This window comes from Seriola aureovittata, chromosome 4 (genome assembly GCF_021018895.1).
Source record: "Seriola aureovittata isolate HTS-2021-v1 ecotype China chromosome 4, ASM2101889v1, whole genome shotgun sequence".
In the NCBI taxonomy this organism is placed as follows: domain Eukaryota; kingdom Metazoa; phylum Chordata; class Actinopteri; order Carangiformes; family Carangidae; genus Seriola; species Seriola aureovittata.
This window is the reverse complement of record NC_079367.1, coordinates 31,684,500-31,703,897: the sequence shown is the minus strand read 5'-3', so window position 1 is coordinate 31,703,897 and position 19,398 is coordinate 31,684,500. Positions and strand designations below refer to the sequence as shown.

Below are 19,398 nucleotides of genomic sequence, written 5' to 3'. Positions count from 1 at the left end.
ATACACTGACACACACACACAACACACACAACACACACAACACACACACATACCTCTACTCTCTGTTGATGGAGAGACATGCTTTGCATTTACTCTGGGTTTTAGAAACCTCTTCCATGAAAACATCTCACCTTTCACTCAGAAATCACATTTAACATTTGATTTGCTGATGTAAAAGTGTCTGTCATCATTGTCCTCTTCTCATCTGATATCTACATCTCTCCTGGCAGAAATGCCACTTTCTTTTCTTTCCTATCTTTTCTCTTTATTTACGGTGTTTATATTGTCACCTGTTAATATTTAGCAAGTCTAAGAAAAATGATTCTGACTGAAATTCAGGAAACTCTCAGTTCTTCATTTGAGGTTTAATTTGTACTTGAAAGTAACGTCTGTCAACCTCTGTGGTAAACGTTCTGCAAGTATCAAAATGTATTTTCTTAAACTGACTTTTCATAATGAGCATTTGCAAGCAAGTTATAAAACATTTATAATATGTTTACACTTTGTTACTGATGTACTATTTAGCTGAATTCACAATAAAACTGTTGTCATTGACATGTTCTTCTGTTTCTGCGCGACAACAGAACAAGTTAGAAACAGTGACTGAAACGTGGTCCATTAAGACTACATGTTAACCAGCAGTCACCTCCAAGCTGCTGATCCAAATACATGTGACCCAGCCGTTTTTGTGTCTGACTTGACAGAGACAAATGAGATTGTCAACAAACCACAAAAGTTATTGGCAACATAGTTAGAGGGAAAGTAAAATGACCTATTTACAAAATAAAAATTAACTGCTAAGATTGGTGGCTGTCTGGAAACAGCACCTGTTAAGATCACTGTACTCAAACCTGCCGCTACAACAAGAACTGCATCTACATGTCAGTGATCTCTGCAGGGACTATGTTATTATTCCTGTTGCATTATGGGAAACCAGGATCAGTATACCTGAGGAATGTGTCGGGCACAAGTTCAAACTTCTTTGAGGTAAAAAACAAAATTTTTTAAAGGGAGTTTTGAATGAAAAAAAGTTGAGACTTTTTGAGAGAATTCGCTGACTTGGTTGTTTGATTGTGTGTGTGATTCATCCATCATTGGTCCAGGTGCACCAGGATTCAGCCAGGCTGTGTGTGTGTGTTACCTCCATCTGCCCAACTGGAGTGTGAAACATCCTTTTGAAGTAAAATAGAGAATTTACTGCTGCTTTCATCCTCTGCCATGACACACACACACACACACACACACACACACACACACGCACACTGAGAGCAGGGCTGTCATCAAGTTTATCAGCTGTCTGTCAGTTTTTTCTCTCTGACCTTCAGCAGAGGACGAACCTCCAGCCTCCTCTCTCACCACTACATCTTTCTTCTCTCATTGGTTAATCCCTCTGTTTTCATCTGGAGGTCACTTTCAAAACCACACATGACCCATGTTTGCTCGTAGTCTTCACTAAAGTCGTTTATTAGAGAAACATCAGCAGATTCTTCTTCTTTAGAAAAACTGTTAACAGTTCAGTATTTTCTGTTTCCCTAACAGTAGTCATTTGAAAATTAACCTGTCAGCAGGGTGAAAATCTTCCGGTACAAACAAGACACATAAAGAGAAATAACTGAATTGCAACCAAGAAAAGAGAAAATTTCTGAAAATGTTTGATTTTATTTTGAAGCATTTGGAACAACCTTGGCCTCCTGATGATTTTTGAATAGTTTGCTGAAGAAAAGATATATTTTCATATTTTCAGACTCATAAAGTTTAGGCAAAAGACAGACAGATAACTATCCAATCATCTGTTTGAGTTACTTATAACTTTAGTCGCTTAAAGTCAGTCGAAGCCAAGTTAATTTTGTAACAGGTTTATAACAATGATACATGGATTTGGTCTAAAGTTCTATATTTTCTCCTTCTCCTGTGCTTTATCTGAAGTGTTGATCCATAACAAGATATATTTGTGGTTTTAAGAACCAAAAACAATCTCGATGTAGTTTTACATCTGCTCTCTCAGGCTTCTCTCTGGAGCGCTAGTAACAACCATGTCGGTGAGCCAATCAGAAGAGAGGAGGCTCTGAGCCTCTCCTCTGATTGGCTGAGTGATCCAATAAAAATATAGCAGATTTGAGGTAAACACTCAGAGAAACCAAATCCTGCAAGGTTTGGATGGTGGGTTCAGTTGGGCGGGGCTTGGGGTATGGCTGAGAGCAGTGACTGCTTTGTTGTGTCATCACAAAGTTCCAGAAGTCCTGACGGCTGGTTTTAAGGCTCAGATTCTGAATACAGGCTGTGTGCATTTCTCTGTGGACTGAGCGCTCTGATACTTTCACAGTATTAATATAGAACCTAGACCTGCTTTATAATCAAACAACACATGGACAAAGACCTTTAGACTATATGGAGTTTTAAAAAAATTAAATCCCATCCATGTTTGACAGTGTATTATTTTGACAGTTGTATGATGTCAGTTAATCAAACTGGAAACTTCACAAACAGAAGAGGGATCCAAAAGTCCATGGTCTCACACTTTTTGGACTCCACTGTATGTTTCCAATTATAATATTGGGTTACTCTAAACTGTCACTAGAGTTGCTGCAAAATCACTGGACATCGCTGTTTCACCTCTGTGTTGCATTGCTGGAAAACATCAACACAGTCAAAAACAGTCATTTCAGTCTTTACATTTTTAACTTCAGTCATTTTTTACAGCGAAGAGTCAACGCAACAATCACAGAATTCCTCTGTCCTGATGTAAAGGAGGTTTGTTAAATGATAGATGTGTGTGTATTTGTGCGTATGCGTGCATGTGTTTGTGTGTGTGTCTGTGCCTGTGTGTGTTGTCCTGCTGTTCTCATTGGAGGTTTTGCTGAAGTCTGGTTTTGATTGAGGCTACATGATGTCACCCTCACTGGGAATCTGAACCAACAACCATAATAGGCCTGTGTGTGTATGTGTGTGTGTGTTTGTGTGTATAATAATAACAATGCAGACTCACAGAATGAGGAAAAGAAGGAAGGAGAGAGAGTGAAAACAGCTCCTTTTCTGTCATTGATTGACTTATAAACAAATTTCTCAACAATTTTTTCTGAAAAATTTTTCATAAAAGTGAAGCTCTGCTGCCAGTTAATTGAGATCACTGCACCTGGTTCATTTTTTTATCAATTAAATCTTGTTTTCTCCAGTTGTTTCTAGGAAACTGCTGAAATAAGCAAAACTAAATTAAGAATAAGTGGAATAATTTAATTTGATTCAGGGACTTTTTGTAGTTTTCTAAGAGAAAAAACTCAGTTTTAAATGAAAGACATTTGGTGCAGCGGGGATCCTGCTGTTGACCTGCAGCCAAGTGGGACAGGAAACTGCGGGGTAGAAGGGGGGAGAAATAGAAAAATGGGAGAGGACGGACGAAGCTGGGGAAAGTAGAGAAAGCAAGTGGGGTAAGAAGGAGAGACTGAAGGGAGATGTGGAAAGATAAAAAGAAAGAGAGGAATGAAAGGAACAGGGAGAAAAGGGAGTGAGAGAAAGAAAGACAAGCAAAGAGAAAATGAGAAGAACACAGGGGAATGTGAAAGAGAAGATGGAGGAGGTGAATTTTGGGTTGCAGAGAGTGTTTGGGGAACAGGAGGAAGGAAGCAAGAATGAACAAAGGAGCACAGGCTGGAGAGATGAAAACCAAAGAGAAAGACTTCAGACTGGCCTTCAGTTTCTACAGCTGCAGGGTGTTTTACTGCTCCAATATGTCTCTATCTCCTCTCACAGTAACAGAGTCAGAGTCTCAGTGTTCATATGAACAGTGAAAACAATGGTGAAAGTACCAAATGTTGATCATTTGATATATCTCTGATCAGCCCACTCAGAGGTACATTTTTATACCACTGATTTACAACAGCAAATATGTTTAGAGAGGAATGATGTTTTTACCCAGATACAGTGGGTGAAGGCCTGTTAAATTCGGTCTGTGATCATACAAAGTAACGGGGAAGTTAAGAATTTAAAAAATACAGTTACATTAATATTTGCCCAAATATAGACATTTAATAACATTAACAACATAAATTAGACTTGAATCAACAGCTAATCTGGATTCCAGTGAGTTTCACGCTCGGTGCTGCTTTATCACGCAGCAACTTATTTAAAAAACATTTACAATTGTGTTTCACTTCATATGCATAATGTCTATTCTCAGCAGCTAAAGAATGGTTATGATTTTATTGTTATATTAAATAGCGGGGGTATAAATAATAACTTCTCTAATAATAATTATATGTTCTGTTTTCATTTCAAGGAAATAAGAAATAATAACAACATAACAGAGCTTTTTGAAAATTAGAAAAAGTGCTTTTAGACAAATAAAATAAGTGTCCTCTTTCCTCTTTCTTTCCCTCTTTCTTTCCCTTTTCTATCCCGCTCCTCCTACTTTTTTCTCTGATTATTGTCTCTCATCTCATCTCTCGTGTGTGTGTGTATCTCACGCACTCCCTCAAGTTGCACTGATTGGCTGAGAAGCATCATGTGACTCCCGATTTAAATTTTTATGTGATCCCTTGTTTTTCTGTTCCTCCTCTCCTTTCCTCTCCTCTCCTCTCCTGCCTCTGTCTCTTCCTCATTCCTCCTGTTTTCATCTTCCTGTTGAGCTCTATCATTCTTCACTCATCTCTCTGTCACTGTTTCTTCACGTTACTCTCTCTCTCCCTCTATCATTGTCTTACTGTGTGTGTGTGTTTCCTGTTGCCTTTAAAAGGTGATGAATGTGGCCAAGGCCTCTCATTATATGCCTCATTATACATACACACACACACAAACACACACACACACACACACACACACACACACACACACGTGCAGCCCGATTCAGAGCATCTTTCATCTTTCACAGCACATTTCTGACCAATCAGAAAGCAGAAAGTTGCTTCATAGCATTCAGAGCAAATCAAACTCCCAGCAGAAATAATAGTTTCTCAAGTGCTAAAACTCATTTCTTGAAACCTTCAATGCTTTTCTCAAAACTCTAAACACAAATGGTCAAACTACATTAACCAAACCTCTGACTCCTCTTGCAGAATCAAACAATCAGCTTCATCTGCGCTCAGAATCAAACACTGTTTTGAGTGTACACAAGCCAATCAAAATGAAAACACCACTTATCATTCATTACTTTATATTTGTTTCATCACATCATTAGCAACAAGTGTGAACAGTTTTGAGTTGTTGTGTGTAAGCTATGACACCTGTGCTGAAATTGAGTCTAACTTCTGCTACGTGTGTTTACCATCATGCATCATGATTGCATCACAATGCACAGTGTGTTTCAGTGAGTGAAAATGTGTTTAGAGTTTTGTAAAAAGGTTAAATGAGATCTGCAACTTGTGAAAATTGTTTATGGTTTACCAAAAGAGTGACTGATTCAATGAATGGGTTCAGACCACTGAGGATTTGGTTCAGAGAATGGGATTTAGTGTTTTAGCAATACAGAAAAACTGTAATAAGTGAAGACACAGTGCAGTTTGTTCCGATGGTCAGCAGTGGTACAGCATCTGTCTCAAAAAGCATCTCCCTCACAGACCACATAGAGTATCTGCGGTTATGTGCTTGACATCTGAATGTAAAGTCTGTGAGAGACTCAAAAGCGGGAGTCTGAGTCTTTAATGGACCACAATGCAACATCATCCAGAAGATGCCAGTAAATATGTGGCCTCATTGTCCACCAATGAGGCCACCACGTTTGCAGTGGGGATATATCATGTGAACTAGATATTAGATCCCATTTATTCATATAAATTCCTCTCACTGAGCTTAGAGTAAAAAGGTTTTCTCTGTTTCTGGTTTGCTTCCTCACTGTGTGAGTTAAGATCGCATCAAATTTGGTACAAATATCCAGAAAATCATCAAAAGAAAAGCAAATCAATGCGTAGACTGTAAAGATGGACGTAGCTTCTGTGACATCACCCACAGGTTTCTGAAGAGTGGTTTGGAAGCTCAGAGTGAGCTGCTCAAGCTTCGCCATCTTGGCAGTGCCTGAATCCGCCCCTAACTTGGAGCTAATCCAAAAATGGTCAGAGGCATGTGACTTTGGTTGATGTCAGTTTGTGGCAAGCATACGCTAACCCACCTGTTACTCAATGAGGCCACGCCCTCAATTATCCATAACTTTAAGTCTTAATAAAATGTAAACAGGTGAGTTTTTAAAGAGTCGTCATGAAGCAAGAAATTAGCTCTAGAGAGCTAAAGTGTTTTTGTACCAGGCTGTAAACATGTTTATTTCTGCTGTAGAGTTGGACATTTTAACATGGGAGTCCATGGGGATTGACTCACTGTTGGAGCCAGACTCTAGTGGTCGTTAGAGGAACTGCAGGTTTTGGTTCTTCAGTGTTTGCTTCTCTTGAACGTGTGCTCAGAACTTATGAAAGTAACTGAAAATGTGCAGAAGGAAAGCACAACGTTTGCAACATGCATTGAAGATCTTGAGGAGTGAGCTAATTGTTATACTAGCCGGGTCATGGAACTTGAAGCTAAAGTTACCACTCTGTCCTTGTAAGTAACACAGCTGATAGATAAGACTGAAGATTTGGAGTCCCGACAACGGAGAGATAATTGCAGGCTAATTGGCGTGGAGGTGTGATGTGTGTAATGTCCAGGTATGAAATACGGTCTCTTATATCCAGCCACACTTAAAATTACAACCTCAGCTGGCGAGCCAACATCTTTGGAGGACCCAATCAAGACAAAGCTATACTGAGTCCAATCTGCACCCACGAGGGACAGAGGGAGAGACTTTACGCAAACACTTTAACTTGACTTGGAAGATTCTTTCTTTATGTTGAGAAATTGACTTCATCCAGGGTTACAATGCTACATTTTAAACCAAATGGCTACCTATTTTTGTTAAAGTTTTCACTCAGCCAGCTCATTTGTTATTATTATCATTATTATAATTTTTATTCCCATGATTATTTTTATCTCCTGACTGTAAGTGTTAAGGGATGTCTCAGCTTGTGACCAAATGAGTGCTTATATACATGCAGTAATGACAACATTAGGAGAAGGGCTCTGCTCCATTTAGTTCTGCCCATGCACAGTTCATGTGAGAGTTTAGGTTGGTCTTGACGTGTTATATGCTTAGGAGAGGGATGAGCATCTAAACATTAACTCCCAAAAGAGATTAAGATGCAAGTGGATTGGGCAAATATATCATTCATGTCTTGACTACAAAGCCAGGGGAACAGCAATTCTAATTAGGAAAGGGATTCCTTTTGAACTCTCTGAAGTTTTATCTGATGTCAATGGTACATATGTTGTTGCAGTTGGCAGACTATTTAATACACCTTTAATTTTGGCATCTATGGACCTAATCGGGTTGATTCGCGATTCTTCATAAATTTCTTTTCAGCTCTCCCTGACCTTAATTCCTATAAACTGGTGTTGGGTGGGGACTTCAGCTGTGTTCTTCATGCTCATCTGGGCAGGTCACATCTGAGACCAGATAGTACTCTGTCGTTAGCTGCAGTCATTATTAACTCCTTTCTTCGCTCTTATGGCCTGTCAGATCCGTGGTGGACAAAAAATCCTACTGCAAAACAATTTTAATTTTTTTCCCCCGTCCACGATAGTTACTCCAGGATCGACTATTTCATTGTAGATGACCAAATACTTCCCTTTATTCCCAATAGTCAGTACCATAGCATAGTGCTATCAGACCACAGCCCAGTACATATAGATATGATATTTCCAGATAATATAGTGCCCCAGCGCACCTGGCATCTAGACCCCCACTTGCTTTCTAATTTGTCTGAAATTCAGTCATTTCTCAACTCTCTAGATATCCCAAGACTTGCTCCTGACACTCAGTTTTCCTTAGAACAGCCATTATCATCTGAAGAAATAGCAAATGCTATTAGGCTATCTTGAACAGGGAGGACACCGGGCCCAGATGGGTTTCCCATCGAGTTCTATAGGGAATTCTCTCCAAAACTTGTGCCAATCTTAAAATCTGTTTATGATGAATCATTGGCCATTGGAAAATTGCTTCGAACACTCGCTCAAGCAATAATTTCAGTATCCTTGAAAAAGAAAAGGACCCATTAGATTGTAGTTCCTACAGGCCAATCAGCCTTTTGTGTTGCAATTATAAAATATCAACTAAAATCCCTTTGCAGCGATTAGAAGCCATTATTCCTATCATCATTATCGAACACCAAACAGGCTTCATTCCTTGACAACAATCGTTTTTTAATGTACGGAGGCTGTTTAATGTGTTACTGTCCCCTCATTCAACAGTACAACCTGAAGCTATCCTAAGCCTTGACACCAAAAAGGCATTCGATAGGATCGAGTGGAGCTATCTTTTTGCTACTTTGGAAAGGTTTGGAATAGGACCTGTGTTTTTTAATTGGATTAAAGTTTTATATTCAGCACCTATTTGAACAAAGGGTTTTATCTCTGAATATTTTATGCGACATTAATGTACGAGGCAGGGTTTCTGTCTGTCACCCTTTTTGTTTGACATCGCATCTGAACCGTTGGCAATTACCATCAGATCAAAACAAATCATAAAACATCTCTCTACGCAAAGGACTTACTTTTGCAAATATCAGACCCGATAGAAAGCATTCCCTGTGTTCTCTCCTTGCTGCAGAGATTTGGGAATGTTTCAGGATACAAAATTAATTCGTCAAAATCTGTATTATTTCCAGTGAATGACCTGGCGAGACGGGTCAGCTATGATCATCTTCCCTTTAAGATTGAGAATGAAAATGCACTTATCTGGGAATTGAGATAGCAGGTTCAGTTGAGGCCATTTTAAATACAACTACAGATCTATTTTAGAACATACTAAAAACGATCGGCTCCCTATCTCCCTGGCGGGGTGGATAAATTCAGTAAAAAAGATTCAAATGATTCCCATTTTTCTCCCAAAATCTTTTTTTGCCCAGCTGGATCGCCTCATCTCCATTGGATTACCACCTTTTCAGACAAAGAAGGCCCTCTCTGGGCCAGTATGGAATTGGAATCCATGTTCCCAGTCTCTCCAATTTCATTTTTAACTGCCCCTCTCCCATTAAATATTAGAGCACATGAACAAAATGCAAACTTCGTGGTTCAAAACTCAGGATCTGGGGCCAGTTTAGAAAACATTTTAATTTGAAAAACATATGCGGATTCTCTTCAATAATGTTTAATCATCTTTTTGCACCGTTTCAACTAGATCTGGCAATTGCAGTTTGGCATATAAATGGTTTGATGTTTTTACTGATGACAGCTTTTTTTCATTTGCATTTCTGTGTAAGGATCACAATTTACCAAAATCTCACTACTTTAGATACCTTCAGGCTCTGAGTTTTGTCTCTAAACATTTTCCAGGATATCCATGTCCATCCTGTAAAGCCTTGGCTTACTCAGTTCTTAATGTCAGTCCATTTAATAAAAGGTACAGTATCAAAAATATATACATTAATTCTGAATAGTTGCCTTCACACATGAGACAAAGATAAAGCAGCCTGGCAAGGAGACATTGGAGAGTCTATTCCAGAGGATACCTTGGAAAGCAATATTTTGCATATACACACTTCTTCTTTCTGTATCACATATGGATTAATCCAATTAAAGGTAGTCCACCGATTACATTACTCCAATGACAAATTAGCTAAATTATATTCTAATGATACCCCAACCTGCCCCAGATGTCATTATTCCCCCGTTTCCTTGGGACACATGTTCTGGTCATGTCCATCACTTTCTGGACGTCTGACTTTCAATCACTCTCGACAATATCCGGTAGGAAATTAGGTAGAAAATCTTTGGAATAATTATAATGAATTAGAGCTTTCCCGCCTTCATAAAAATGCAATTGCCTATGCATCGCTGCTTGCCTGCCGTCTGATACTGCTTAATTGGAAAGGAAGGAACCTCACCTATATTCATGGGATCAGGGAAGTGATGCTGGGATTTGATCTGGAAAAACTTAGGTATATAGTACGTGGATTGGAAGATAAGTATGACAAAATCTGGTTGATGTTTATCACCCATATGAGAAGCCTAACCTTAACTTGACTCATGTCATTTTTATTTATTCTTTCTTGAGTGTTGATTTGGATATTCAGGTGACTATGATTGTGGTTGTTGGAGCTGTTACCTGCCTTTCCTCCTGAGGGGTCTAGAGTGCTGGTATTATGTGTAGCGTAATCTAAACAGATCAGTTTTCGTCATTTATGTGATTGTCTGTTTCATTTATTTACTTATATGTTTGGGTTTTTTACTTTTATTTATTTCACTATCATTGTAATCTTACTATCTATTTCATTTATTTACTGTTATGTATTTATGTATTTATCTTTGTATGTGTGTCTGGGGATGCCGCCTGGAGGGGGTGGGGGCTTACAACTTTTGTCATGAATGCTTAACCATTTATATTGTTGTAAGTTTGATGTGTAAAACTGATAAATACATTTAAAAAAAAAAAAAAAAAGCTCATGCAGACAATGATAAAAAAAACAAAAAAACTTACAACTCTGTTTTTTTCATGTGTTAATGTGAGGCGGTTCCAGCCTCCTTATCATCGCTCTGCATAACTGATGTTTTCCTCTTCATGCTTCATGTATGTCTGCGTTCGGTCACCAAGTCTGACTTTTTACTCTTTAGCCACACAACTGCTGTTACACCTCAGACAAGAGTAGAGACTTGTGCATGTGACTTCGGGTTGTGTTTTAATCTTTCTGTCTCTGGCAGGAGTAACGCAGAGCCAGGTCTTGCACGTTCTTTTTTGGTAGATTTTATTTAATATTTCCAGAACAAATTGGTCCATCACTTTACTCTGGTTCTAAAACTCTGAATCTCTGCATTTGCATAAACTTTAAATTCCTGAACTGATTTGTTTTATGAAACCAGTCAGACATCCGCAATATAAAGGAAATCTTGTCTGACCCTCCCAGGCCCAGTCACTGCAGCTGCAGCTCTTCATGTAAACAGAACAGAACCAGATTCTTTTATTATGGCTAAGAAATGCTGCGTCTTTTTATAGTGTATTAGATTAGAGTCAAATCAAATCATGTTTTCTTTTTGGTGACCATGTAGAGACACGTCATGGATCCCAGTTTGGGAACTTGGACTGGATCCGGTGGGCTGACCTCAGCCTCTGGTGCTTTCTCACACATTATTTTCTGTTTGGCTAGATTTCTCTTCCTCCTCGGCTGAGTTTCTGTCTGAGTTTAAATATTCAGAGTTTCTCTGGCAGCTTCTCAGTGTCCAGGCTTCTGTTTGCTTCAGTGTGTGTTTGGTGGTATGTTACTAATAAAACTGTGTGTTGATATGAATGTAAGGACAGTCTGCTGTGGTCTCTTATCTCATCCCTCTCCCCCTCTATGTCCCGGTGTCTCTCGCCCCTGACTCCTCTCCACTGTAATCTAATTACCAGCCACCACAGGAAATGACATCATCTGGGCTCTGACAGGATTGTATGATGGATTTTAGTTTGGTAAAGTTTCCATTACAACACGACTGACTGACTCCACATACAGTAAACAGAATTAATGTAAATCAGCTCCTCTGATCCTCTTTAACTCTTTAAAAGCAGCAGACACTTCCATTTCCTGGGGGAAAGTTTGAAGATTAGGCAGCAGGGTATTCATATTTGATATGTTAATGTACTGGAGATTAAATATTTATATCCACCATCTCACATTTATTATGTAGCATTCCAAATCTGCTTTCAAGGACACATGATGTCTAATTAGCATAATAAAAAAAATTATAATACGTTTTATTTAAAGGAGCCTTTATGACACAATTTAACTTAGATGTAATTAAGGATTAAATGAAATGATGGCATTTTATATCCAAAAGGTCAAAGGTCAACTTCACTGTGACATCATAATGTTCTGCAAAAACACCTCTGGTCATTCAACACTGTAATTGTGGAAGGACTTACTGTAACTTGATAATGGTGGTGGAGACACACCACAGCTGCAGCTGGTGGAGGTGGTGTGTTGGCATGATGAGGAGGAGGAGGATGACTTTGGTTGGATGTTACAGCTGTGAAGCATGAATGAAACAGCTGGTGCCAATTAGATAATAAGAGCAGCGTCAGTGCTTAGCCTGAACTGACTGTGTTCCCTTAATGAAGGTGTCCACGCTGTGTGAACAGTGTGTAAAGGACTGTACATCGCAAACTGCAGATGTAACACACACATGCTGATGGCTACAGGTATTTCACTGTTCAGGAACATTTTTGTCAGAGTCTGCACCACTGTCTCCATATGTCTATCCTGCTGCAGTTGTCACTCATCATGACCAGATGTGATGATCAGCTTCACTTTCTCTGTTCCTCACAGAAGACTGACTTCCTGGTTTTCTGTCGTTGTTTGACTTACCGTGTGTTGGCACCCTCAGCTCACCATCTCTGACAGCACAGCTGGTTTCCTGTTCACACCATTAGCTGCGATCTGAAAAGTTTGATATGATGTTCTAGTCTGGTGGGTGAGGAGAGGCCGGATGCTGCATCTAAACTTTATGAGAGACGTTGTCACCTGTTGGAAATTTCCTGATGATGTAAAACATCACTTTACATTGGTTTAGATATTGGTTTAGATAGATATTCAACTTTATTTATATGAAACTTACAGGAAGGTCCAGGTCGTGATACAGTTGCTATCTGCTACACAACAGCATTATTTTTTATTTCATGAGGGCCATGTTTGCTTGTCCTCTGGGTCTGTCAACTCTCTGCGATGCATTACACCTAGAACACACTGCCTGTGTGTGTTAGTGTGTGTGTGTGTGTGTGTGTGTGTGTGTGTGTGTGTGTGGCAGCTGCTGTCTGCTGTGTGTGTTCACACCGTCTGTGTCTCTGCTGCATCTCTGCTGCTGCAGCTCTATGTCTCTACAAAGAGTTTACAAGTTACTGGAATGTTGGATTTCTCTTTATACTTTAATTTCTGATTTATTTTTGACAGGAAATGTCACAGTCTCCGCAAGCAGCTGCTGAAATGCTTTAAAAAAATGTTTTATGGTTTGGACATATTCAGCACCCAACAGCTCCTCCAACCTGAGCAACCACACAGGTCTTCTTTTTTTTTTCAACCCTCTGATACAACCTACAGCGGTAGGCATACCAGACCTCGATTGTCATGGTTACAATAATAAACACACAGACTGTACCAACAGCATTTTATGCCTTCATTTGACAGGACAGCGTAGACAGACAGGAAATGCAGGGATAGAGAGAAGGGGAATGATGTGCACCAAAGATGTTGGTGCATGTCTGGGAGTTGAATTAGGTGCTCTCTGCTCAGAGAACTTGCACGCATGTGGTACGTGTCCTAACCATTCAGGTATCAGGTCACCCACCCTAACCCCCCTGGGAAACACTTTCTGTACTGGGCCTTTCAGTTCCAGCTGCAGATATGTGCAGATGTCTTTTCTTCCTGATTGAAGATTTCAGGTCGACTGTTTACATGGGATGAGATTTAATACAGTCTGGTGTTTACATGCAGCTGTGTGACATCCGCTGAAGTGATGTATACATCATGCATTCATCTTCCTCAGCGGCTATCTTATCTCTCTGGCACGTGTTTGAGGACATGCCCAGAGAGGATGCAGCCAAAGAGCAATCAGGTTATATTACAGGTACAGTTTTTCCTTTGATCAGTTTATGAAAAGGTTTGAACTGTCCTTCTGCAACTGATTTCTTCAGATTGAGGTGTTTATATGGAGCACTTTTTTTCTGTTTGGGTTTTTTGACCGATCATAATGGGGATATTAGGCTCCGTGTAAAGGTACCTATTGACTGGTCCTACCGGGGGCCTAGGAAAACACATGAGTAACTGATAACATTAATGATGGCTCAGCTCCAGTGAACCTCCTGCTGAGTTATGCCAGTGAGCCTGCGGCACAATACCATCTGATCAAAGTTGTCCACGCATTCATCTTCTCAAAACTGGACATCTGTAACTCTGTCCTAAAACCCTGAGTCTCTATCATCCTCCAACTGGTTTAGAATCCAGCGGCTCGGCCTCTTACTGGTTTTAACAGACATCACATCACCCCAATCCTCGCTTTCCTCCTTTGGCACCCTGTCAATTTTAGAATTGATTTTAAGATTTTACTGATCACTTTTAAAGCATGCTGGAGCTACATTACAGAGTTTTTGACCCCATATGAGCCAGTACGCAGCCTGAGATCCTCAGGCAGGTCCTTCTGGTTGTTCCAAAGTTGAGGCTTAAATCTAAAGGTGACCGCGCTTTTCCATCAGGACCTCTCGACTTTGGAACGACCTGCCCGAGGAGATGAGGCACAAACAGTTATTTCTTTTAGATCACTTCTTAAAACAAATTTTTACTGACTTGCTTGTATGTGATGTCATCTTTTTTATCTTTTTATTGTCTCCATATCGCCCTTTTTTTACTTTTTACTGTGTTTGCATGTGTAGGTGTGTGTGTGTGCGTGTCTGTGTGTGTCTATACAGCATCTGCTCCCTCTATTTTTTTTTATTTATATTGTATTATATTGTTTGTCCTCCCTCCGTAACTCTGTACCTTATTTCAGTCTGCTTTTGACTATCATCGCGTTTTGATTCATTTGTCAAAGCACTTTGGTAACTATGTTTTTTAAAGGTGCTATATATATATATATGGTATTATATTGTATGGTATATGGTGTAGGTATTATATAGTTATTTATCAAGTTATTATTATTATTATTATTATCATTATTATTATCATCATCATCATAATCATTATTATCATTATTATCATTATTATTATTATCATTATAAGCCATTATCATAATACCAGAGCCTTGGAGCTGGTAAACCTGCATGTGATGCAACGTTCATTGATGTTATTAGTCGAGTCTGTAGTTTTCCAGCTATGATGTGTGACAAATGCTCAGAGCTGAAACACGCATACTGTCCTGGGGATGAGTGTAATTAGAGGAAAAATGTGTTGAAAAATGACGGTGTTTTGAAGGATGATGCCAGGTGACGTCGTGCAGAGCTAACCAAATAAACCACCAATCCAAAAAGGACATCAGAGAACAAGAGTGTGCTTTCTCTGGCAAAGTGACCAGCTGACGGTAGCTTACACTTTGTCTGAGCCACTGTCAAACTGAAATGAGTCAGCTTGTAATGAAAAGAAAAGGTGTGTATTTCAACTCTATGTCTGTTTGTGTGTCTGCAGGACTATCTCGGCTGCATCATCGACTGTGGAGCTCTGCCGCTGAAGCCGGAGCAGGTCAGCACTCTGTTCTGCAACATAGAGGACATCTACGAGTTCAACAGGTAACTCAGCTCCTCCTCTTCACTGTGTAGTGTGTTTGTGTTTCATAAGCTAAGGTAAAGTCAAGATGCTGCTTCTGTTCAGTCTTGGATTAGACATTCAGTCTATTTCTAGTTCAAGTTTCATTCTGCTCAATACAAAACTAGACTCATTTAAGCGGTGTTTTTAAGTCAACCACAATGCCACACAGTTTTCAGATCACAATGTTTTTGTGGATTTTGTCATCTTTTAGTTAGCTTTTAATGAGCGTGCTATATGATAGGGCTGAGCTAGCTGCTGAGCGTCAGTGCGTTCAGTCTATGCCATCAGTAAAGATTTGTGCCCAAGAAAGTATGCAAGACTTCATCCTGGCCTTCAACTACATCAAGCCCAGATGAACAGGATCTGATCCTGGTGAGACGACACGGAATCCAGTCCCTCCAGTTGCTGTGTAACAGTCCACAGAAGCAGATCAAGTAGCCTCCCGTTAACAACGCGCATGCATACACACACACCATTTACCAAACTGACTCTGTCATGTTTCTGTGTAAATACAGATAAAGAAAGTGTTAGAAGAGTGAATGATGAATGAAAGAATGTTTTCATCGATACTAATTAAACATTTAATTCACTGAGCAGCTCAGAGGCTACCGGCAGGTACCGCCATCTTTTTGATGTTTAGAAATCAATCAATACACCTTAAATGTCAATATGACAACTTTGACCATTTCATATGTTTTTATTAGCTCTCTACATGACACATGCTTTAGTGATGATTGGATCTTCAAGTGCTAAAAAATGTTTATAAATTTAAACCAGATTATGTGAACCTTGGAAATTTTATGTCATCACTTGGAGAATAAAAGTGGCAGGGTGTGGCGGAGCGCTCTGGCAGCTCTACACCTATGACCTCTCCATTATTTGTAGTTCCGATGATCTTTCTCATCGAACCACGACCACACAGTCTGTTTGTTAGCTGGAGACCTCGTGTGGAGGGCTATTCTGCCGGGATTGGAAGACTCTTAAATAGAAATAGAAATGTTAATATTAAATATTAATATCGTCTCGCTAATTTCCAAACAGCAGAGTTAAAGTTTGTTCACCCTCACCAGACCATGTCTCTGTAGCATCTAATAGTGAAAAGCTGTTCCACTGCTGAAACAAGAAGATCATAATTAGGATTTTTTGGTAAACTTGAGTCTGGAAAATATTTAGTGGGTAACATATTTTGGCTCAGAGTCCCATAAAGACAGACAGAGAGATAAGCTGGTTCTGGAAACATTCAAATGCAGGGAGGCAGAAATTATCCGAGCAAGCCACAAACACTGCCAAGGCTGCGGGTTTGATTCTCACCAGGACAAACGAGTCGGTGATAAAAAAGTGCTCTGCTGGTTTTTTTTGGGGGGGGGGTAAAAGCATGCAGCAGCTGCTGAGCTAATATGACTAAACCAGATTCTTCAAGACCCAGATCAGGTTTTACAGAGCAGGAATGCTGAGTGATATTCCACCCTGCCTCGCACACCCAGAGAGAGAGTGAGAGAGCGAGTGCCTGTTTCTGTGTCACGCTAGTTTTGAGAGAGTAATCGTGCTTCCCGATATGTTCACATGCAGTAACACAGCCTGGCTCACTGCTGCAGTACATTATGGTTGTTTTTACAAACAGCAGCCAAGATTCTCCACATCAGTTTAGAGAAGAGTGTGTGTGTTTGAGTTGGAGAGCAGACGGTGGTGAGAGCAGACTCAGATGTGTCTGTGGTGATGTTAAGTGACGTCTGCTGTGTGTTTAGAGGCTGAGTGGATGGGATGAACTGTGGTGTATGCACTGTGTGACTGTATGCACTGTTTTTACACTTGCAGTGTACAAACTATACCATGGCGTTAAGAGGAGCTATCTTCTTCCCCATCATCTTCATCAATGCCTCACAGTCAAGGAATTTAAAGAATTTAAAGAATTTAAAGAATCGGATTCAACCATGATGATGATGATAATGGTGATGTTGAAGATGATGATGATGATGAAGATGATGATGTAGCTGTTCATGGTGATGATGATGATGATGCTGAAGATGATGGTGTTGTAACTGTTGAGGCACTGATGAATATGATGGTGATTATGACGATGATGATGATTATTATTGTTATTGATTGAGAGAATCTTAAAATTGATGGATGAAGGATGAAATGAATGAACTGGCAACATGAATTCTGAGTTTAAAGAGAGCTCATCTTCCGAAGACTCTGGCTAGGTTAGGAATTTAAAGAGCTATCTTCTTACAGCTGCAAGCTTATAGCCCTACTTGCATCTGATATGTGTATATATACTGTATATATACAGTATAAATGTAATGTACTAAATTCTTTATTTTATTCGCACAATCTGCACACAGATAAGTCAAATAGCGAAACAGCCTACACACAAATCTATGAGCATTAAATCAGAAACAAAACACACCAGAGATTCAGTCTTCATCAACAGTGCTTATGATGGCAAGAACAGTATGTATGTAGTCATCTTTATTAAAGTGAAACAGTGATAAATTGCCGTCATGCATGAATGAAACACTAGCATTCCTTAATTTAACACATGGTCCATGTTGATGAAGATACATAAAACTAGAAAATGCATGGCAAAATAACATTGTTAATATTTTCAGAGACCAAAAATTTCACAAATCATGTTTTCAGGTGAGCCCATGTATTGTTAAGGAGAGCTGAGCTCTCCCTAGCTGGAAAAATGAATGGAAATAGCATGACAGCATCATGGTGTCTGTTGACAGGCAAATGACCAGAGCCCGTATTCACAAAGCATCTTGAGGTTAAATGTAGTTCCTAACTTGCTGATTTAAAAGAAACTCCTAAAAATAATGGGTGTGTCAGTCCTAATTTTAGGACTCCTGGTTTTTCACAAAGACACTTAGCGCTAAAAGTAGCACCTAGAAGTTAGAAGCAGTTGAGAGGACTTCTAACTCACTAAGACCAAATCACAAACAATCTTAAAAGACCTGCTGTCATTCCACGTCGCAGTGTTTTGGAAACCTTACATGACGCTGAATTACATAAAAGATACGAATCAATCATGAGGGAATAATGATCGTAGTGGAGTTTGTGAAGGTGCAATAACATCTCCAACTGAAACAACCCGATCAGTGGAAATTAAGCATTTGGCAACGCTGGCAACAGAGAAAAGTCGAACTGTTTACGAAACATTAATGCGTTCTGACCCGACATCTTAGGACAATCCATATGATTTCTTTTAGATGTTCAACAGCTACAGAAAAACAAAGCAGCTTCATGGTCTGTCTACCCGTGTGATTGGTGCCAGAGATGGAACACATGTAAAAAATTATTGCACCAATCCAAGACAAGGAGGTATTTGTAAACAAGAAAACAAAGTCTCACCATCAACACACGTATTGATGCTGCCTGTACAGTTGTAGATACTGTTGTACAATGTCCAGGATCTACACACGAATTATGGATCTTAATGGAGAGTGACCTGATCAGCTGTTTGAAAGGATCATATTCCAGCTGCATGTCACCTGGTGAGACAGGGGAAATCTTCTCACACCTCAACCCACAGCTACAGGTACAGCTCCAACAGATATTGGCTAATAGGCTGCCAGTTAGCTTAAGTTAGGTCGTCTAGGACAGTTTCATTTTTTTTCATTGAGAAAATTGAACGTAAGTTTTTATAGTAAAATTAAGTTCTCAGGGATCGACACAAACGTGATCATACAGATGCATTTTGGAGAATGCACTACTTTAGTAAACAGCAACTAATCTTAATTTGTATTTGTTTATTTCTCAGCGTTTCTTTATTATTACTGCGGGATGTTGCGCATGCATTTTCAACCAATCACTGTGGTTCCTGCAAGGGAGCTCGTCCACGAAAATTGACATCAGCCATAGCAATGGAGGCGCACTCTTAGTATAGGGTTTTTTGCTTCTCCTTACTAAAAACTGGTCTCAGCACCTTTGTGAATAGGCTTTAGGAGAAAACTTTTAGTTAGAAACTTTTAGAATGTGTTGCGTGCGCCCTGGTTTTGGTGTCCTGTCCTTTCTCGCGGCTACACTTGCCTCCCAGTTCCCTCTTCCTGGTGTTGTTTGCCAGTGTTTCATATTGCCTATTTCTGGTGTGCTTTTGTTTTTCGCACACATTTTTTGG

At 39.6% G+C, this 19,398-nt stretch overlaps 1 protein-coding gene across 6 annotated transcripts in view; it reads left to right on the top strand.

The window, feature by feature from the left end:
* Positions 1-19,398, top strand: part of plekhg2 (pleckstrin homology domain containing, family G (with RhoGef domain) member 2) — a 126,285-nt gene that overhangs the window by 39,864 nt on the left and 67,023 nt on the right. For all 6 annotated transcript variants that reach the window (XM_056374974.1, XM_056374976.1, XM_056374973.1 and 3 more), the window contains one exon: positions 15,156-15,256. In XM_056374974.1, the coding sequence (XP_056230949.1) occupies positions 15,156-15,256 (101 nt within the window). The remainder of the gene's footprint in view (positions 1-15,155; positions 15,257-19,398) is intronic.